The sequence below is a fragment of the Lepisma saccharinum genome, chromosome 14 (assembly GCF_977018435.1).
Source record: "Lepisma saccharinum chromosome 14, izLepSacc3.1, whole genome shotgun sequence".
NCBI classification, from domain to species: domain Eukaryota; kingdom Metazoa; phylum Arthropoda; class Insecta; order Zygentoma; family Lepismatidae; genus Lepisma; species Lepisma saccharinum.
Genome location: NC_139242.1, coordinates 13,267,378 through 13,291,530, shown reverse-complemented (window position 1 = coordinate 13,291,530; position 24,153 = coordinate 13,267,378). Strand labels below are relative to the sequence as shown.

The window sequence follows — 24,153 nt, the reverse complement described above, 5'->3', positions numbered from 1 at the left end:
ATAAGGTGAAGTGAGCCAGAAGAGTAATAAAATTCCAGCAGAAAATTTTTAGTCTAAAGCTCTTCTTGTTTATGCATACGATTTTTGTTGGATGTTGTAGTCCAAAGACATCGAACAAAAATCATAAGAGTCCCATGCATGGAATTTTTGTCACATGTTGTAGTGAGATACTTTGTCGGGTGGCGATATTCAATAAAATTTCTATGTATCAATGGAACCTATTTGTTTCCATGTTCCTTCAGTTTGCCCAACAAAATGCCTTACTACGACGTCCGACAACTATCGGACTGCGCCACCCGCTCCCATCCCCTCCATCTGTTGACAGTTCTGTCTCCTTACTACTCCCATACGGACAAGAAAAAATTATAATTCAATGCATTTTCCACGTAATATTTAGAGGCTTAACCTTTACTCCCCCAATGATATTATAGCTATGGTATCATCAGAGTAAGGTCGTTCTGGCCCGATGAAACCATATGGTATCATGGTGCTGATTACGAAATGAATGTGCTTTTTGGACCCTCATACTCTTCTGGAGCAAGCCTGGGTAAATTCATATTGATGACCAACCTCCCCTCCCCCCTCTCCGCAAGATATCCATGGCACATTTCCGAATAGTTTCACATTTTGGCTCATTATTCAACTTGTATGACACCCAGGAACATGAAACAAGTTTAAATCTCTTTGGAATCGTCCATTCTTTGAAGAGAATACTAAGGTTTTCGACGTCTCCCGAAAATAGCGAGAGAAGAGGGGGGCAAACTCCAGATTTTTGTTGTTTTTTTTCATTGAAAATCGGTGGTCACGTCCCCAAACCCCCCTTCCTCGGTTCGGCGATCTTAATTGTACACGGTTGTATGCTATGATGTTTTATCTGAAAAACAAAACTTATCCGAAGTAGATTACTCCCATAGTGCCCGAGTTATAACAATTTTCCTCCATAAATGCTAATTACCTATTTTTCGTAAAAAAAAAATAATCACATTTTGGTTTATTATTCAACTTGTATGACACCCAAGAACATGAAACATGTCTCATTCTCTTGAGAAATGTCCATTCTTTAAAAAGAATACTAAAGTTCGCGCCTTCTTCCCAAATAGCGGGAGAAGAGGGGGCAAACTCCAGATTTTTATGTTTTTTTAATTGAAATTCGGGGGTCGCGCCCCCCAAACCCCCTTCCTCGGTTTGGCGTTCTGAATTGTGCACGGTTGCATGCGCTGATGTTGTAGCTGCAAAACAAAACTTATCCGAAGTAGATTTCTCCCATAGTGCCCGAGTTAGAACAATTTTCCTCCAAAAATGCAAATTACCTATTTTTCCTATTTTTCGTTAAAAAATCACATTTTGGCTTATTATTCAACTTGTATGGCACGCAACAACATGAAATATGTTTCATTCTCTTGAGAAATGTCCATTCTTTAAAAAGAATATTAAAGTTCGCGCCTTCTTCCCAAATAGCGGGAGAAGTGGGGGCAAACTTCAGATTTTTGTTTTTTTCATTGAAATTCGGGGGTCGTGCCCCCAAACCCCCTTCCTCAGTTCGGCGATATGAATTGTGCACGGTTGCATGCTATGATGTTTTAGCTGCAAAACAAAACTTATCCGAACTAGATTGCTCCCATAGTGCCAGAGTTATAACAATTTTCGTCAAAGAGTGTTTGAAGTCAATGAAGACGATATTCCCTGACATTTCCCTGACTTTTTTTGACACCTCAAATTCCCTGACTTTTCCCGGTTTTCCAGGTTTTCCAGGTCAGTCGCCACCCTGGATAAGTTATGTGTATCCCAAGTGTGTGTTCCAGAGCAAGTAGTGAAAAACATATCCCATTCATTATTTCTTATTACTATTTCCTAATTATTATATTATAATCATTATTATTATTATTATTATTATTACACTATTAGATATATTAAGCCACCTGCAAGTTCACTTTTCTTATAAAGTAGCTCTTATTTGCCACAATATTATTATATTTTTTCCTTTTCTTTTTATCTTCTTAAAAACCTAATTTACGTAGCTTCAGTCTCCAAAGTACTTAAACCAGTTGCTATGTTCACTTTCTCCCAACCATTGCTCGTGACGGTCCGCTGTCCGCTGGCCGATGCTAGAAGGCTCCTCCCCCTCCCCCCCGATGACAATGGCTTACCGTTACGCGGAAAGGAATGACCTGGAGGAGGGTGGGAGAGTTGAGGCCGCATTCCAAGAATTGGCCCCCTCTACAGCTAGCACAGATGGCTTCGCAGACGACATTCACGCCTTCAGCAGAGGTTTACAAATATGTCACCTAAATACTCAAGGGTTACTGAACTCGTTCGATGAATTTAACCATATCATGTCACCTGCTAATTTCGATGTAATAGGTATCACCGAATCGTGGCTAAAGCCCGGGATAAGTAATAACGTTGTGGAACTTCATGGTTACGAAATAGTAAGGAAAGATCGAACTCAATGCAACAGGGGTGGAATCTGCTTTTATATCGAAGAAAATATTCGATGGAAAATAATAGAAATTGACAATTTTTTTAAACTAGACGAACAAATAGAAATATTAGTAGTCGAAATTTGTTGCAATAAAGAGAAAGTAGCTGTTGTGTTGGTGTACAGGCCGCCAAACGTATCTTATACCACATTTAATAATTTGCACGATGTATTACAATTTACATTCGTAAACTACGACCATTATATTTGTATCGGCGATGTAAATGCAGATTTTTTAAAACCTAAAGAACCGGATACAAAATTACTGTCGGGTATAATTGAAGAACTAAACGGCATTCAAATTGTAAAAAAGCCAACGCGGAAAACTGCCACGTCGGAGTCCCTAATACACGTTATAATCTGTTCTAAAAAGACAAAGGTTTTATACGTAAATCAACAGTCATTGCCAGGTATATCTGATCATGATACAGTGTATGCAGTATTTGAAGATTATAATAGTGTAAAAAAATCGAAAACGAAATTTGTCCGTTACCGTGACTTCAAACAACTAGATATCAGCAAATTCAATGAGGATGCAAAAAATTCAGCCTGGGAGGATATAGAGGGATGTGAGGACGTAAACAGCCAGGTCGAAATGATAAACGATGAAATACTATTGCTGGCGAACAAACACATCCCTGTTAAAACGCGCAGAGTGACAAAGCCTCCCGCACCATGGATAAACAATACCGTTCGTGAATTTTGGAAGCTTAGGGACTACTATCATTTGAAATACGTAATCACCAGCGATAACGATAGCCTTCTCAGCTACATATACTTTAAAAACAGATCTAAAAGGATAGTGCGAAATAGCAAGTTTCACTATTATAAATCTGCAATCGATAAGAACATAAATAATGCGAAAGAAATGTGGGCGAACCTGCGTAAACATGGCCTAATAGGTAGCAAATATGTCAGTCAAGATATTCCCGAAAAAATACTAGATCCAAATAGCATTAATGACTATTTTATACAAGCTTCGCAAAGTGAAGCGAACCAGGATGGCCTGGAAAAAATTTGCAAAACATTTTTGACCCTCAAACCCCTAAATTCATTTACCTTTACTAGAGTGACATCTCAAGACATACGGAAGGCATTCAGCAGGATACGTAGTAAAGCATGTGGAGACGATGGCATAAACTTAACCATTTTAAAATTATTACTTCCATTTTGCCTAAATACTATAACCGTCATAATAAATAACTCCCTAGCACAGGGTATCTTCCCAGAAGCGTGGAAAAAGGCAATCGTTTTACCGCTCGCAAAATGCAAGCCTGTTAAAAATGTGAATACTGCCCATAATGTCGAAAATTTTAGAGCGTATTGTACACGAGCAGCTATTCACACACGTAACAGCTACATCTAGTTTTCCAAAGCATCAATCTGGTTTTCGGCCAAATCACAGCACCACAACAGCCATTCTGAAAGTTTCTGATGATGTACAAAAAGCTATCGATGAAAGCAAAATCACCTTACTTGTATGCCTTGATTTCTCAAAAGCGTTCGATTGCGTGAACCATGAAGTTCTACTCGCTAAATTACACAGCATTGGGGTTAACGGCATGAGCCATGATTGGTTTGCATCGTACCTTTCTGGCAGGAAGCAGCGTGTACAAATCAGAGGCAAAAATAACTGTTCCTCTGGGTGGTTAAACATTCGAAATGGAGTTCTCCAAGGAAGCATTCTTGGACCTCTCCTTTTCTCCATTTATGTAATGGACTTACATAAGAACCTCTCGCATGCGCAGTATCACCAATATGCTGATCATACTCAGATATACATACATACAAGGATAGAAGAGTTCTCAAATGCAGCATCACAACTACAGAAAGACCTGAACGCCATAAGTGAATGGGCACAAACTAACTTCCTAAAATTAAACCCAACCAAGTCAAAATTTGTCATAATGGGAACGAAATTTCTGGTAAAAAAGCTTAGCCAAAACACAGATAACATGATTCTCCCCAAATTGAATAGCCATCCGTTAAACTTAGAAAATACTGTAAATAACCTTGGCGTTGTCATCGATTCCCACATAGAATGGTCAGGTCATATTTCAGAGTAGATGAAAAAAGCCAACAAATCTCTTCGAGCACTACATCACTTGAAAAATATTGTAGGCATTGAGGTTAAAAAAAAATTGTGCGAGAGTCTAGTTTTATCACGATTAATCTACGGAGCCACGGTTGCTTACAATGCAAGCAGCTCCATAACTAATAAGCTACAAAAGCTACAAAATGCATGCATAAGATTCATTTACAAGCTGAAAAAAAGGGACCACATTTAAAAATACTTATTCAATTTGAATTGGCTTAACACCAAGAATCTCGCAGACATGAACATGTAACACGACGAAAGAAATGATTGTCAGTCCCAGTACATAATACGACCACCTATGGAAAATCATTTACCGTAACTGCCACTAAAGAATGGAATTCCCTCCCAACCTCCCTAACATCCATCAACAGCCATAAGCTATTTAAAAAGAATCTCAAACAGTATCTACTGGCAAGGCAGCGAAATACCTAATCATGAGCAACTTTTCATTCATAAAAATATGCATTGTAACATTTGGCAACTGTGTGCACATAAATCTTATAATTTCATAATTTTATTTCACTACATTACTATTATTATATTTTTCATTGTTCCAGATTACTGAATATATATGAATGTGTACTAAAACAAAAGCAAAAAAAACATTAGATACCTATTTTCAACAATTTATAGGTAAATCTGTTTTTCTTTATCATTATCTATACATATATCCTAAGCGTATATACCTATATATTTAATTGTTCTTATTTGTATTGATATGTAATCCTTTTCATGTTTTTTTTTTTTTTTTTTTTTCTCAATGTACTCTTTATTCCATTGTACACTTCGCAACATCTTATTTGACCGCCCCAAAAGAATTCTAAGTCCCGAAATCGTAAACTTAGCAACATTGCACTTCAGCTCCAGGTGAGAGTAGCCAACTTTGAGTAGTTCCTTCCACTAGACGAAAAACGCTGTGTGATAGGTTTTCAATTTAACACTTTCCATGAACTTAGAAACTATAAACCGGTATTATAATATGCAATCAAACAGAAATAATAAATTGGAAAAAGAACCTTGGAGGATATTTACGATTCTGCTTGCCCAACTTGAAATTTGGGGGGTTTGAAACACTGAATTCAGTTTTTCTTCACCTGGAGGAAATTACCATCAACTTTGTGCACAAAGAAGCAAATTTGTTAGGAGTTTATGCAACATTTTTTATTTACAATACCTTGCATAATATCGAATAGTTCTCAAAAACATATATTTTACACGACTTGTCGAGAAAATGTGCTTGAAACACAGGAAGGAGTCTTCATAAACGTCAACATGTTTTTAAGGGTATTACGTCATGACGTTAACGTAGAGCAGTTGGTTAGGTGCTGCTGTCCTTATTTTTCATCAAGCGTGAAAGGTCGCAGGTTCAAATCCACCCTCTCTTTTTTCTTTTTTTTGTTTGCTGAACAGATACCGTTGATATTAGAATATTTAAAAAATGAATCCGATGCACACTTGAGGGATGTCCCTTCTGCACATATTTCCCCTTAGAAGTTGGAGATTTCCAGGATTTAAAGTTAAAACTTTTCTTTTTAGTTATTGTTCATATGTTGTGTTAACACACACATCATGATTAATTCACAAATCACATATATATATGTATTCAGGATGCAAAATGTAATGTTATTTAAGTTATGTATTGTTTGTTCTTCACTGACACCTAAAATATTGATTATTTGATTTCTATATACTAAAAAAAGATATACAGTTATGTTAAGTAGTCATGTAGTGCAGTACTGTAACGAAGGAGAGCGTTTAATGAGTTCGAATTGCTAAGATTGGTAATTTTATGTCCGTTCCTTCGTAATGACTGTTGTCAATCCCCTCACCAACATCTTGCCATGCGTCTAAAACTAATAGTAAATCGCTAATTAACATAAATAAATTGTTATTGCGACGAAGGCCGATTCGATAAGAAACTACTAATAAGTATTTATATAGTGAGTGACAAACAAAAAATTCAAAACCTCATAATGATCGTTAATTCCTCACTGCTTTGTATCTAAAATCTTTGTCTTCTTTGAACAGAAAGTACGAGTATCAGATATAACAAACTTTCCGCACTAACTTTGCAATATTCGAAACCACCATTACAGACTTAGCTCTATGTAACTTGATTCTGCGCATTCCACGTGGCATGTGACTTCCTCCTATCATCGAAATAACTTTCTCTTACTATTTCCTTTCCTCTCGTGAAATACAGAGACCAATGGTAACTTCTTAGCACGGTGGATAAACTTTACACCCAACGATATACTCCTGAAAAAAATCCTACCTAGGTGGAGAATCGAACCTACGACCTCCCTCGTAAGAATCAAGCACGCTACCTCTTCTCCAGGTAGCTCATGTTAAAATGTGCTACCAGTTTGAAGAAACCAATTCACATATAATGTCATATCTATAATTTCCTCATGGCAATTTTCATGAGGAAACGAATTCAGATAAAATCGAGAAACGCTGAAAGGGAAAATGATGAACATGTCTATTGGCATTTTGTCACAATATTAAATGCAATTACACTCTGGTATACACGAAGCAGAACTGTATTTTCAGATGCTGGCTGACTACAGTATCATAGAAGGCCCACTCTAAAAGGAGATGAATTGGTTGATTTGGTGTTTTAAGTCAACTTTGTGCATGGTAAGGCTAATCAGTACTGGACCTACAGTTTAAAGTGGGATGCGAACCAAGTGCATAAAATAACGTGAACCGTGTAGTGTAGGGGGATGGTATGCTTATGGAATGGAAGGTCATGGGTTCAAACCTACTTCTTTGCAAAATCTTTTTCTGGAAGTAAACGGCTTTGGATGAGAATGCTTATTTACGTTTCTTGGATATTTCCGTTGATATTTATGCGATTTATGTCCAGCATTTCCGGATGCAGAAAGTTGATATGTAAGTTCTTAATATGTGTTAACTTATAAGAGCTGAATGAAAGGAAAAGTATTTCCTAAAATCCTGCCAATCACTGAAAGATTAAAAACATTAGTAGAAGCATTACTTGAGGCATGCACAGTGGCGACGATTATGGAGTGTGGAGGGGCAAATGACCCAGCACTATGCTAAACATTATCTACCAAGGGAAAGAAACTGTCCTTGCCCTCCCCCCACCTTGCCCCATTAGTTTTGAAACCCAATCGCCACCACTCAGCATGCATCTCATAAATATTTACAGTAATATCATATAATATTATATTACGTTATTAGAACACTTCGTACTCGGTAAATAAAAAGGAAAAAATAATAAGGAAAGGGTGGGATTTGAACCTACGATGTTTCGATCTTGACGAAAACAGTAAAAAAACGAAAGTGCTGTCATCTAACCAACTACTCCTAACAGAAAGCTCAGTAAAACACGTTAATCTCAGTTGAAGCAACATTGTGCCGGAGTTTCGAACCATTTTTCGCCAAGAACCTAGGAAAAGACACACTTTGCAGAATCGTTTGGTGTTGTGCAAGGTATCTTTACTAAACATTTCACATAAAATCATCATAAATTTGCCTTCTTGAATTCAAATGTAACCGCAATTCTTTCCAGGTTGATGAGAACCTGTTCAGTGTTTCACAATGCACATACATTTTCCTATTTTCAAATTCAGAACGAAGAATCTTGAAATATTTTCAACATATGTATTTCTACTTAACAATTTTTGGTCTACTCATATATTTTATTACTGCTTTAGGGTATCTTTACCTAATGGAATGTGAAAGAATGAAAAAAATCACGAGCGTTTTCATTCAGGAAGAAGAAATGTTGCAAAGATGGCTACTCTTAGTTGGCTCTGAAGTGCTATGCTGGCAAATTTACGAATTCTGGACTGAAATTTTTCAGGGCGGTCAAATAAGATGTTGCGAAGTGTACTAATCTTCCAGACAAGGGTCTGTTGTAAGAACGGCCCTAGAGGCCGAAACACGCCCGCTCCAATAAAGGCGATTTTATTATTATTATTATTATCAATGAAGTTTGGAAAAAGAAACCTGTGTGATTTCAATCTGTTCCAAAATTAATGCTATAATTCATAACTTTACCTATATGTGCTGTTCATAAATTAAATAGTGGATTATGATGTTATGGTCTGGCACATATTATTACCTTCCTACATAATATCTTTCAAGCAGTCTTGCTCATGATAATGATGACTATTGGGACACACTAAATATTATGAACTAAAGTGGTAATACATGCCAAAATTGAAATAAGTGATTCTTGGGGTGAGCAGATACCAATGTATAGATATCGGTATCGGAAAGTATAGGTCGGAATTGTATTTACCAATACCGGTCAATACTTTCCCGGAATTTTTGGTCTTTTACAACCTCCTCAAAAATGCCATGCGATACTTTGGCGGAGTGAAATTTTCCTGGAAACTATGCAAAATTCAAAGTTTATTGTTGTTCTACAACAGTTTTGTGTGGAAACTTAATTTTATGACATAATATGTAGTTTAATATTCTGATGTAATTCCTGAATATTTTAAAGCAAAAAATCTTGGTAAATTGATTCATACAATTGAAGTGGAATAGTTACAAACAAGTATTAATCAAAATTTTGAACAAAGAGATATCGGCTGAGCTCTAGTGATTTTTACATAATTATTACTTTATTACAAATCATGTTCACACAAGACATTAGCCATGCTTTAATTGAATATGCTATTATAAAAAGGACGAATCAAATGCAGATAACATTCTGACAGGTCAAATAATTTTCACAATATCAGTGCGCTTCACCGTCACAATTCATACTACATTTTACATTCCCCTCTTCCTCCCCCCAATCTTTTCCTAAAGTTTGATTTAACTCACCATTATATTTTCTTCTGCATCTTTCTTAGAGATGCATTACATGTAGAAATATCATTTTTTATTGGAATGTATCCACATGTAAATTGTATTCATTTTGTACACAAGAATTTTAGAAAAAAGTGATTTTCATAAGAGCAGAATCAACAGTGGGTTCTCAAGTTGAAAACAAAGAGTGTATATTGAAAGTGGAAGAATCTACTATGTGGTTCACAAACCTAGAAATGCTACAAGAGAAAGACTCAATAAATCATTTTCATCAGAAACCACACCATATTATCTTTATTGTTGACCATAATTGTTGCAGTGTTCTTACATCTTTACAAGTAGGAAACATAAATGTTAGGTATAATCTATCTTTTTCTTTTTATCATTTTGCAACAAATATAACCTGTAATATGAGGCTACACACATAAAATAGCAAAGTTCACCCTGTAAGGAAGAAAAAGTTATAAAAAATATAAATCTGGCAAATATAGAAAAATATAGTTACGTAATTATTAATGGCGGCGTTGTATTATAAGCAGTAGTTGTATTTTGTCAGAGAGCTGAAAGAGTATGCTTCATTCAATCAACTTTAGATTTTTGCCAACATTGAGAAAGCAGTTCACGGCATAGTCAATATCTGATTCCATGTGAGATGCAGAAATCTGGACACGAACGCGGGCCTTATTCTTGGGAACCACTGGATAGCTAAATGCAAAGACATAGATTCCAGAATCTGAAAATAAAAATGATTAGTTTAACTTGCAATCAAATATCGGTATATCTTTGTTTGATTTTGTAATATGACTATTAAACTGGACCTTAAAGGGAATTCCTTTTATTTATTTACAACAAGGATCATGGAATAAATAATAACAGTGTTGATAATTATCTTGCACCAACAAGGTTACATGGTTTTGACTTCCCTTTTTTCCCCTTATTCAGCCCACATTCCTTTTTATTCCCTTTTGTAAAAACATTTTCCTTTCTGGTCCCTTAATTGACTAGTTTTTCAGCCAAAATCTTCCCCCCTTTTAAAAAAAATCTTCCGTGCTCCCTTTATTGACAATATATTTTATACGACTGTATTTTTCCTAAACAAAACATTCAGCAATTGTATATTTGGTGCAGCTTAGAGGAAAGAAAGAAACCCTTCTACCTTATCTTTCCTCCGTGAGTGTTGGGAGTATGATGCAGCGATTGTTGGAACAATTCGATATGGGTTTAAGCAGTAACGAACACATTGTAAGCTCCATGCCTGTTGAGTTGAAAGTGTACTTATCTGCTTAATTTAGACTTTTATTATGACGTTTTTTAGAATAGTATTAACTTTACTGCATGTCATGGCCCTAATGGCTCGGCACTCGCTCACTCATGTTCCCCAAAAGAACTGTTTGAGGTACAAACCTGACCAGATTAAATAACAAAACGAAACATGTTTTCTAGACCCACAACCGCCATGACTGAGAATGGCAGATACAAGGGAAGATGGAACTTACCCTGTTCGAGCATGCAGTCTCTCAATCCCCCACCTCTCTAAGACCTCCAGCTCTCCTCTCAAAGCGATCTGACCCTTTTCCGATCACTGTTGGCCCTTTTTGTACTGTGCGTATTTTGCAATTGCACCACGTGCACCCCGGCAGTGACCGGACATTTACCTGAGAAACTCCTGTCTCATCATCTTTGAGTTGGGAGACTCGTACCTGCACCGACAGACATTCCACGACTGTGTGACAGTGACGACAGTATTGAGTGTCAGTGAAATGGCGAAGCCAGATACAAGTGACAGCAAGCTATGGAATGTACAGGGTTTTCGTAAATGATTGTCGGGGTTACAAACAAGCACTGTATTTTACGTAATAAAGGTAGATACATGCAATTTTTTGCAAAATGTTAGAAAACTCACCAAGTTTTTATGACAAAGTCACAAATGTTCCATGTGCTCGCCTCAAGATATCCTGCAGATATCTAAGCGATAGTCCATTTCCTGCCACACTCGGGATATCATATCACGTGTAACACTGTTGATATAATTCGTTATACATGTTTTCAGTTCCTCAATGGTAGTGGGTAATGGAAGATAGTAAACGATATCTTTTACGTATCCCCAGAGAAAAAAATCGCAAGGAGAAAGGTCAGGGGAACGAGGTGGCCATGATAAAAGGTTTTCATCCTCATCAACGTTGTGGTAATTTTCTGTTAAGCAATGATCGCTTTTCACAGTGGAAATGAGGTGGGGATCCATCCAATTGCATGATGAAGGTGTTAGAATCTTCTTCCACTTGAGGAAATAGCCACTCATTCAACATATCCAGGAATGTCAATCCTGTAACCGTTTTCTCCATGAAGAAGAATGAACCGTACACCTTTTCTCGTGACACAGCACAAAAAACATTCACTTTAGGCGAGTCCCGAACCAATTCAACAAACTGATGAGGATTTTCCGTTCTTCATATGCGCACATTGTGTGTGTTTACTTTTCCACTTAGGTGGAATGTCGCCTCGTCAGTGGAAATGAAATTCTCGATGAAATTGTCGTCGTCAGTCAAGAGATTTTGCATATTGCTGGCGAACGTTTCCCATACACGACGGTCGTTACATGTTAGCTTTTGATGCAGACTTAGGCGGTATGGTTTCATGTTGAGCCGTTTTCGTAGAACACTCCATAATGTTGTCTTCGGAATGTTTAGTTCCTTGGATCCAGCAGGAATAGATTTCTTCGGGCTCCGTAGATAGGTTTCACGAACTCGCTCCACATCATGTTCCGACACTGATGGTCGACCACTGCTTTTGCCTTTGCAAATGCAACCTTTTTCTTTGAACTGTGCATACCATCTTCTAATCGAATTGTCTGACGGTGCATCTTTCCGATATTGCACACGAAAATGTTGTTGAACAACTGTAACGGACCTCGTTGCGTGATATTCAAGGACACAGAATGCCTTCTCACTAGCAATATCCGCCATTTTAGAAAACTGCTGCCTAACGGCTGAATCTGGAAACAGAGGTCTATGAAACAAATAAGGAACAAAACTTGTTGAGTTTCTCAAGAATATCGTGCATTTGTGTTCACCATGTCATTCACCCAAATCGGTTACAACAATGAGGAAACCCCGACAATCATTTACGAAAACCCGGTACTTTACCTTCACAGAAAGGAAATGAAAAAGGACAATAGTTTATTTTTGCACTCCACTAAAAATATTATTTTAAATGAAATCACAACATATTTCGTTCCCTTCATATATAAAAAGGGATACATTAAATTTCTTGCTTTTTTTACTTTACTTCATACGAAATTTAATGTATCCCTTTTTATATATGAATGGTATATATTGTGCTTTCATTTAAAATAATATTTTTAGTGGAGTGCAAATATAAACTATGGTCCTTTTTCATTTCCTTTTTAGACTAAAAGTTTTCCCTTTAAAATCCGGTCTTTAAAGATTATAATTTAACTTCTAGAGAACGGGAGCCTCTCCCAGGTGTTGGTCTCTTGGGTTAGGAACATTTCACGTGCACTCTTGCTTCATGCACAAAAAAAAAAAAAAAAGGCTCCAAATTTTGATAAAGAGAGCTGAAATTATGAACGTAATGTTTTAAAAATCTTAATTTTATGGTAATTTGGAAAATTGGAGACCTCTGCGCAACTGATAATTGTTACATCCGCTCCCCCCCCCCCCCCAAAAAAACAAAAAAAACATTCTTGTATTACGAATAACTAAATACAACCGAACACAGTTTTGTCAGCAACCCATGAATAATGAAGCACATACAGTAAATACCAAAAATTATTGCAAATATACAAAAAACAGTGAGTTTCATCTTAGAAAAGGTGCACCAAAATTAGCTTTTAGTGTTGACTCTATGGATGCTGGATGCACTAAACTTGAAGGACACGACAAAGACCATTCTTTGAGTGCATGTAATCACTGTCCACAGATTTTGGAAAAAAAAATGGCCCGTGTACAACGGTATATCATTCATCTCTCTAGGGCAATTAGCATCTATAGTCATTTCAATGTAACCCTGCATTTCGCTCAAATCCGAAGCTTGAGACAGTGGCATGCAGGCCTTTCACTTCGGGGGTACAATTCGCGTTACATTGGTCATATGTTAATGATGCAAATTTTTTTCTGTTTCTTACATGCCAGTGATAATTTCTATGTGCATGTTGACCTTTTCATGTCCTTTTTTTTCTGGGGGCGGGGAAACCCCCAATTTTTTAAAAAAAAATATTTTGGGGGATTCCCCCTCCTCCCCTCCATATATATGCCGAATTTGCATAAATTTTATATAGTCTGAATCTGTGATTCATTCCGCGTACAACGGTATATCATTAATCTCTCTAGGGCAATTAGAGTCTGAGCTACAGTCATTTCAAAGTAACGCTGCATTTTGAAGCTTGAATCAGTGGTGTGTTGACCATTCCTTTTGGGGGTACAACTCACGTTACAATGGTCATACGATAATAATGCAAATACTTTTGTGTTCCTTACATGCCAGCGGTAATTTCCATGTGCATGTCGACACTGTCATGTACTTTTTTCTTGCGGGAGGGGAATAAATCCCCAATTTTTCCGAAATTTTGGAATTTTGGGAGTTCTCCCCTCCCCCCCACATATATGCCGAATGTGCATAAATTTTATATAGTCTGAATCTCTGGTTCATTCCACATACAATGGTATATCATTCATCTCTCTAGGAAAATTAGCCTCCGATCTACACTCATTTAATTGAAACTCTGCATTTTGCTCAAAATCGGTTAGGGCACCAAGGGGGATACCTGTGAAAATGGCCTTGGGCTCCAAAAGGTTAAACTGCTCCTCTACAGCCATTCACCTCTTTCTTGCTGTAGTGTAACTGGCCATTCCCATCCAAGAAGAATAAGCAGTAGCATGTAATTATATAAATTAACATATGCTTAGAATTTAAATTAATAAGTTTTAGAACTATTGTAGTAAAAACAAAATGTAAAAATATACTAATACCAAGGGATATGAATTACATGCCAGTTAAAGGTGAGAACACAGCTTGCTTTTGTTAGTTACTGCAAATTTTTCTCAACTGGCCTTCTGGTAGGAGTTATTAACAATAACAACTTTTCTTTGTTTAAAAGGATATAGACCTGGAAAATAATATAAACAGACCTGGACAAACCTGGAATTTGAAAACAGACATTTAGTAGACACCCTGTATAATTCCAAAGTAAAACAGAAACGAGAATTAAATATAAACACAATAATGTTTGAATTACCATATATGAAGCTGATATTTACATTCTCAGTCTTTAGAAATACGGGGTGATTCAAAAGTCTGAAAAATGTAAACATGTGTGAGGTTCCCCGATTGCCGAAATATTGCAATTTAATGTTAACAAGATGTTGAAAAAAAATGTCAAAATCGCACATTTTGCACCCTGTAACTTTCGAAATACAAAAGATAAGGACCTGCAACTTTGCATATTTTCCTACTCAGTTGGTCCTTTCAGTGTGACAAATTTCAATCAAGAATGAATATAAAAATGTAAGGTTGAGAATCTTGTTGATTTGACATGCACTGCTCCTGATTCCAAAACACGACCCAGATCTTGATATATTATTGTACATAAATATGTATTCAATATTGGGTTGTATTCACCATTTATGCAAGAATTATGATAAAAATAATATTTATACTGAAATATCACCTAGAAAGATCTTACCTATCATCGCCTTAACAAATGTGTTAGCCAATTGAGCGTCACCAATTAAAATGGGACAAATGGGATGTGAGGCCCCCATCACTTGGATCCAGCCTTCGTCATTCTGTACCGGAAGTACTCACAGTTGCTTGCAACTCTTCTTGGTAGTAGGGAATTTATTAATAACATATCCATTACCTAAATGCAAAATAACAAGAATAATATTAACAACACTTAAAATGAAATTTCATCAGCAGTTAACAGTGCATATCGCTTAGAGTCAATCATGAACATAATGAAGCTAGATGTAAATTAAAGACAATTCGAAAGATCATGAGCAATGAAAAAAAGGCAAGTGTGTGTGTGTGTGTGTGTATGTGTGTGTGTGACAGAGATAGGAGGGGGAGAGGTGATGAGCAATATAGGGCCATTTTCTATGATCATAATCATAGAAAAGCAACCACCACCCTTATACTTTAGTCTTACTTGTCACCCACAGCCATTTTTGTGCAATTTAAACTAGTAGTCATGTCAATGTAATGTAACGACACCTTCCCTCCAAAAAATTGGTCTAGTGGTCCAGCACCATATAAACTTGCTAATGTCGACAGTTCCCTTAATGTAAATGATTCCTCCTCACATTATTAACATGAAACGAAGAAAGCAAACTTTCACAATTCATTTTATAAGTGACTGTCATTGCTTGTCTTCACAAAATCCTGCAAGTGAAAAATTTTAACAAGTCTGTAATCAATATTTATATCAATTAATTTAAATCCAATTTGACAGACACCACAACTGCTGCCAATTACTGACCGCTGAAAGTTGAATGAAAACTCTAGCACTAATAGCCAGGGAAGGAAGTAACAAAGAATAGGGTTTAGCAGGTGGAGTTCAAACACCTATCGCAACATTACCATGCACAACTATCTCTAGAAATTAGCCGACCTCCGTGGCGGAGAAGTTGGCACAGTGCACTATGATGTCAAGGGTTCCCAGTTCAAATCCCTTGCGAATGTCCCTTAATCAATTTCATCATATCATCACTCATCTTCGTGATTAGCCAAGTGTGGCAGAAAATGTGAAGTAAAATGAACCCAACTCGATTAATGAACTCTTTCTTGAAATTAATACAGTTTCACAGAGAAAAAAATATGTTTCTAAAGGGGACTGGGTCAAGATGACTCAGTGAATGAATGTACAGGGTGGTGCATATTATATCTACCAACTTCAAATGACAACGGAAAGACGGTGAGTGCTAGTAGCAACTTCATATGGCTATGAAATAGAAATATACCCATAGGCATTTAATACAGTGTGTAATATGGACAATAATACAGACATCAGTGCACCTAGAAAATAACATCCTCTAAATGTCCTTCCTTTTGCTTGGGTGCACTGCTCGAAGTGATGTGGGAAGGCTTTCATGACGCGTGTCTCAACATGTCCTGTGGAATAGAGCATATTTCACGGCAACTGACGGTTCACAACATTAGTGGTGGCTCTCCATTATCTACCCCACCTCAGAATGTTGTGCGTCTCTGGAACAGGTGCATGGCAACTTTTGTTGTTCCTCTGCAGTGCCGGTGCCTGCATGGATGAAGGCTTCCACCGCCGCAATCTGCATCTGCACCGGTCAACGCTCCATGGTATACTAATTGCCGGACTCCCAACTCTCCACAGATGTAGGTATGCTACACATGCGCACGCGATTTCTGGAAGGGTTGTCAAACCAAATTGGTAGATATATGTATTAATAACATGGTATGGATGTGTTAGCAGCTAAAGCTATTTGTACCCATCACATTATGTTTGAATAAAAATCCATGTCTAAAGTTTGAAAAAGGGGGTTGTGTAAAAAAACTCATAATTGAAATTAAAAGTGAAAAGTTGTAAAGAGGTCTATAAAATGCTTCTAGGTAACTTCAGTATGTGTAACTTTCTCACTGCTGTTAAACAAATACCACTGGCGAACAACACTTTTACCCTTTAGTGGATGATATCTGTCTCTGATGATGGCTAACCTTCAAGAACAGGAGGCTTTTAAGCACACGTTTTACCTGCACAAAAAAATAATCTTGGAAGGAGAGCTACTTATTATCACAGATAAGTGGAATGACAGGACTCTCAGCGGTTAAACATCTTATCTCCCAATAATGAAAGTTAACAAAAGAAAAAGTATAAAAATTTTGAAAATTTTACAAAAACAACCTTATTCGGAAGGATGCTCTGTTCATCAAAATACCCAAATTGAATGAAAATAATATTGTATGTTGCCCTGTTCCAACAATCGTGCAAAGTCACTGAAAATAGTTCAATACTTTTGGGGGGAAAATACAGTATTAATAACATAATGTATGCAGGTGGAGGTGGGTTTCGACAGAGGGTTCCATTTTTCTTTTTCCACTTGGTTGAATGGTGTGTTACCTAGCATTGTTGTTAAGGGTTCATTGTTCAAAAGGGCCACCTTTTTACTTCCTTTTACAGCGTGGCCACTCCAGGACCATGATAAAATTCAAGTATAATTCCCGTTTTTCAAGATGAACTTTCCAAAAATTCAAGGGTAGATGCACATGTTTACTCTATTTCTACCTGTATTACCGGCTCCCCCCCCCCCCCCTCTTTGCACACACAAATATATGAACAATATAAAGGGTCTGTGCGAATCCAATGTATGCAAAAATTCTAATTCAATGCAATTGAACCAGAGGCATGGCGTGCATGTAGCCACTGTTACCGCAGGTAACACCAAAATATAAAGAATTGAAGAACCTGTCTTAAAATATTATTACATACATAAACTGGCAATATTGTCGTAAAGTAAATATTGCAGACTGACATTTTTTCTGACACTGGCAAAAGCGAAGAAGAGGACTGATCCGGTACCCTCCTCAGGTAACATGAGGAAAGGGCCCTGAGCCCACGCAAGGAAGACTTCGCGTTGCGGCAAAGACTGACCACGGGAGGAGGAGGCAGGTTTTTGGCATGCCTGTTTAGCCCGTGCAGTTGCCGGTGATCCTTACCGGATACAGACCAGTGTTGTCATATTCAATTGACAGCAAGGAGTTAAGTCGCCTAATCGGGTCTATCTTACTCTGAAGGTAACACTGGGGAACGATGGTGCAGTGGTAGCGTCGCCGCCTTATAATCAAGGGATCCCGGGTTCGATACCCAGTGGAGGCACAAGTGGTTCGGCTCCAACTTTAAACTGTCCCAATTAGCATTACTGTGCATGAAGTGGACTTAAATCGCCAAATCAAAATTTTAAAAAATCAAATCACACTGGGGGAAAAGCAAACTACCAAGTGATATTTTGTATTTACTCTAAATATCAGCGATTACGTAAGCCCTCTTTGTCCTTCTTCGACATCATGGGCGAGAAGGAGAGGAGAGGGATGGGTATGATCAAGGGGTCCACTGTCCTTCTAAAAATGTCAACTAAAATTCTATATTTCACACATATATTATTATTTCGGTTACAGGAATTTGTGATAATTGTTGAAAGGGCCGATTGAGATTGTCACAGGAATGCAATAATTTCGGATGAAAGCAATGTTTTTGAGGTGGTAGAACTGTTTTTGGGTGAAAACATTACTTACAAGCCTTAGCACGCTCTGAAATGTCAGGTGTCGCAGGTTCGAATCCTCAGCAAGAAATGTTTATTACAATGTTCATTGTTATTATTTTACTTACATAATTATAAAAATTAATAATTACATACACAACGAAATAACAATTTTATTTCAATAATTCACCATGCATCCTCGTCGTCACGATTATCCTATAAAGTGATAGCCTTAAAGGTAGCAAAGGACGTAAAATATACGAAATAGTAGTGATTTCAGTGGATTTAGCGAAACATGGGAGTGGGAGTAGTTAGGAAACAGATGAAGACTACATCTACTCTACAATCTTATTTGAAACGAAAAGTTTCGCGATTTGGGCAAATCTGGTTTCAAAAGAACTAAGATGGCAACAGTAGAAGAACTGGACTTCTTGCAGGTTCCGAAGGAAATATTGGGGAAGCGCCGATGCTGAGAGGGGAGGGGGCAAGGAGGGTGCTTCACATGTTACAAAAGTAAACAACGGTTTGTGGGAGGGACTGTGCAGTGCGAGTTTTGTGAGTGGTGTCTTTCGTCTTTATGTTGTTTTCGGGCATTGTCAATTAATTAAAGGAGCTTGCTCCGAGTTCCGAGGTGGCGGGTACATCCTATCTGAACAGTGTGTGTAATCGTGCGATAGAAAATATTTTGAAGCAATCTTTCAGTTCGTTCTTTTGCAGAAAAAAGCGAAATTGTGGCGAAAGGGAGGCCAAAGCCTATTTTGAACGATTTAAAAACCAAGTCGTCTGCTGGATATGACTGACATTTCAATGTTTTGTGGTATAACGACTATCCGTGGTTATGTGGATGTGCGCAGTTGTCAAAACTCTTTTGTTGGCCATGTACTCTATTTTCGGGTGAAAATAAACATGTGGAATTCAGATGTGGATAATGTGGACCATGACCATGATGCACCCAAAAATTCAAATTCAAATTAAAAACTTCACTTTATGACAGCATCATAGAACTTTTTTGATTTGATTTGATTGATTTTTCTTTGCTTGTGCCACTTTTGGCTAATTTGCGAAGATGGGGATGAGTGATGATATGATGAAATTGATGAATAGACATCACAAATATCCATGACCAAGCCAGGATTCGAACCCGGGACCCCAGCATCATATAACTATTTTCAAAGAAGAGTCGTCGGATTGATCTGCTCTATAAGTAGCCTTCGATGTTTCTGTAAGTATCAAATTACGTATTATTGTGCCAACAACCAGTGTTTGCGATTTCACTTCAGTCCTTATGTCAACATTTATTTTTCCTGATTAATAACTTTACCAAAATCTAGTATTGAATTGCAGACGTATCAGATTAATATTATATGAACTACTTGGAAGAGATTGGGGGGGAGGCACCCAAGTCTCCCTTACATGTCCTATTGATAACCGGTAACACTTTTAAAAATCCCACGCCACGCCACTGAATTGAACAGTATATTTAATTTAAGCTGCAGAGTTTACATTTGCCATTTCGCATACTCAGACTAGAAATACATCTACAAACTTGTCACAAATGTTACTTACTTACTTCCTCTAGTCCCCTTCTGCCATCATAGCATAGGGTTGGTTGCCTCGATCCATCTCCTCCATTCCTGTCTGTTTCTCATCATTCTCTTCATCATATTTATTGTCTTATTCCTTTCTCTTCCAATCTTTTCCATTCTGTCTTCAAACATTATCCTTGGTCTTCCTTTACCTCTCCTACCTTGCACCTTTACTTCTAGAATTTGCTTTACGTTTTTTTCTTCATTCATTCTGAATACATGTCCCCACCACTTTAGCTGTCTCTTTTCAATTATTTTCTCTAGCGACTCCTGTTCCACTTCTCTTCTTATTCTTTCATTCCTCACTTTATCTCTCCTAGTCTTAACAGCTCTTCTCAGGTATTTCATTTCACTAGCCTGAATTTTACTGATGTTTATCTTGAAGTGGTAAACTTTCCATTCCATATGTTAATGTAGGGACCAATACTGATTTGTATAGCTGCATTTTTGTCTTTACTGTCACTTCTTTCTTTCCCATTATTGTTTTACTGAACTGATAATATACTGTATTTGCTTTTCTTTTCCTATTTAGGATTTCTTCATCACACCTACCATCACTTGTTATGATGGTTCCTAAATATTCATATTCATCTACTTCTTCCAAGTTCTCGTTTCCATATCTAATTGCTATTTCATGATCTTTTTCTCCTTTTGCCACCTGCATAACTTTACTTTTCTTAATATTAATCTTCATCCCTTTTCTCGCAAGTTCATCTCCCCATTCTATTACGCTCCTCTGTAAATTCTCTTCACTGCTAGCAATTAAGACTATATCATCAGTATATAGCAGTACTTGCAGTTGTACTACTCTCATATTCCAATATCCTATTTGTACTCTTGGGGTTCTTCTTTTGCAAATTTTAGTTATTTCATCCATTACATTAATGAAAAGTAAAGGACTGAGACTATGTCCCTGTTTAATTCCTTTTTCTATTTGAAATTCCTTAGACTCGTTTCCTTCTATTCTTACTATTCCTTTTACATCCTTATATACACTTCTTATTGCTATAATAAGTTCCTTAGGTACTTCCTTACTTTCTAATGCCTCAAATAGATATTTTCTAGGTACCGAGTCAAAAGCCGCTTTCAAATCTAGAAATGCTAAGTATATTCTTTTATTTTTGTCCAGCATTTTCCCCCTCATTGTTCTTAATAGTATAAGTATATTTAATTTAAGCTGCAGAGTTTACATTTGCCATTTCACATACTCAGACTAGAAATACATCTACAAACTTGTCACAAATGTTACAGGATGTAGTAATCTACGAAAAATTGTTAATTTTATAAGAATTTCAAATTTACCTAATCAACTTCAAGATATCTTGCAATAATGTTTTGTATGTCAGATATATTGTTCTGCAAAGGACACTAACATAGCAAACAGATTGAGAGAATTATATTTTATTTTCCTCGCAGCTTTCTTCTCTTTTCCTTCCTCGATAAAAATGAAAGCCAAACTGTGAACAACTTGCCTCAGGGCATTAATAAATAAGTAATAAATGAAATGAGATTTAGATTAATAAAAGTTGCAATTTTTCACGTCTATTGGAAAAAATTCAAGCAGAATTCACTCATAATTCCCAAAAACAATAATTCATGCATAATTCATGGAATTCAAGAAATTCCCAGTGAGTAGCCACCCTGTTTTAAAATGGTTATTCCTAAATCCATTAAGTGAATGGCCATTCTCAAAAGAAAACTACTCTAACTTGAGCCATTAATTAGAATTTCTTGCATGGAATAAATTGAAAATTATATACAGTGGAACCCCCATTTTACATTTTCCCCCATTATACATTTAATCTTGATGGCCGCAACATGGCAAAATGATACCAAATTTTCCTTGATTTTACATTTCCCTGCATTTTAAGTTTTTCAGCTTAGTCCCCTGAAATACCTAAAATCGAGGTTCCACAGTATCTCTATATCTCAATGTACGGTCAACGGCATAGATAATGGTAGGCAAATTGTCCACAGCTATTTTCACTACTTTTATATTCTACATCCTGTGTTGTTTTAAGGAATGAAACTATGTTTGTTCGAAGCAGGCATTGTTCTCTGCTTATTGATGTTTTTATTTTAATTCATTGTCATCACATTATGTAATTCAGACCGAATGAAAATGGTGGTGGACAATTTGGTACTGTTTCTTTCGCCGTTGGGTGTACAAGGCTTTATAATACAGAAAACCTAATGTATATATATCTTGCAGTTTGCATGTTAAAATCAATCAACACTAGGGTTGCACTACTTTTGATACATGCTGCATTTTCCAGCACGAGGAGTAAGACAGTATCGTGTTAATGCTGCGTTTCTCTGCAACACTTACCTTATTGGCAGCACCAACCACAGCAGGGGGAAGTGAATTTGAGAAAAGATATGGCCGTGCACTTTGCCTTAAAAGATCTTGGCAGCACCAACCACAGCAGGGGGAAGTGAATTTGAGAAAAGATATGGCCGTGCACTTTGCCTTAAAAGATCTTGGCAGCACCAACCACAGCAGGGGGAAGTGAATTTGAGAAAAGATATGGCCGTGCACGTTGCCTTAAAAGATCTATTATCTCCTTGGGTCATGTTGTGTAACCACCAGCAGCACCCCCCAAGAGCCTTGCCTAGTGTTGAATTGATAATATCAATATGGGGATAAAGATCAAAATGTTCCTCTGTTCCCCTACAAGACAAAATAACATTACTGTAATAAATATTCATACACACAAAAAATATAAATCTCATAGTTTATATCTTATTACTAATTAGTGAAGTGGGAAATTTAAGTTATTTTGGCACTTACATTTATCACCACAAGCCTTCCCGATGGCGTAGTGGTAATGCCATTACAACCAATCTTAGAGCAGGCTGTACAATACATATATTTGCACATAGCTTTCAAGGCAATTTCTGATTTTCTTTTGGCATTTTAATCTTTAACTTCTTCACCTAGGACAGAAAATAAATTTATTATTTATAAATTTAACTTGAATCCCCATATATGTACATATATAAAGGGAGGGGGGAAACAAAATACAATACTTCCCAATTTATTTTAAAAAAAACTTTTTCAGGGTCAAACCTTTCTTCCAAGCACATGGTCACTCATTTTCCAAATTTTGAAAAATTAAACACTAACTGACAAGCCTACAGACCCAAAAATGCTTTGAAAACCATTTTTTAACAGTGAACAATTAATTCCAGGGACTCACATTCATTAAAAGTAAAAAAAAATAAGACAAAATTTTCACACTAAATGTAAACAAATTCAGCCACTCTCGGATTTTTCCAGGATGGCGGGCATACAACAACAGCATGGGCTGGGCAACTGCCATCACTGCTGGTCACACACACCAATCAGAGCTCTTCCAGCAATCACATGAATTCAAAAGTGAAAGTCTCTTACATGTGCAGTGATTGGGAAGCCTTTTCTAGGAGGTAGTGCCTGGTATGTGACAAAATTTGGTCTGCAAGTTTCCATGTGGCCAGTGAGACCAACAACATGGCTGACGAAACAAAGATTAATTCCTGCAGTAGCATCCCGTCAAAATTATGATGGGCCTAAATAAGTGCCTTGTAGGGAGCAGCAGAAATCAGTTTGTGCTTACGTGGACAGTGAGACCACATGGTTGACCTAGCAATTGTGTATGTGAAGCAGGAGCAAGTGCTTTTCTGTGTGCAGCAAAGTTCAGTGAAACCCCTTTCTTTTATATGTACTAGTGATACATATTAGCCCAATCAGTATATTGTCAACATGATCATGAATGTACAAGGGTCATTCAAGGTTGACCGGAACTTTTATTTCTGCAGAGGAAATAGGTAGCAGAAGAAACACCAAACTATGTCAGTTTTTCAAAGTATTCTCCGTGCGCGCCGAGGCACTGTTGCCATCGTTCTGGCAGCTTCCGAATTCCTTTGGCGTAGAAAGAACTTGGTTGTTGTCGTAGCCACTGGAGGACATCGCTC

The 24,153-nt window shown here is 37.1% G+C and overlaps 1 protein-coding gene across 1 annotated transcript in view; it reads right to left on the bottom strand.

Annotated features, from left to right (window-relative positions):
• LOC145998290 (2-amino-3-ketobutyrate coenzyme A ligase, mitochondrial-like) overlaps positions 1-24,153 on the bottom strand; it is an 84,030-nt gene that overhangs the window by 13,974 nt on the left and 45,903 nt on the right. The window contains 5 exon segments of the mRNA XM_083134692.1: positions 9,874-10,101; positions 15,070-15,156; positions 15,159-15,246; positions 22,695-22,802; positions 22,804-22,870. Coding sequence (XP_082990818.1) covers positions 9,944-10,101; positions 15,070-15,156; positions 15,159-15,246; positions 22,695-22,802; positions 22,804-22,870 — 508 coding nt within the window. The 3' untranslated portion in view covers positions 9,874-9,943.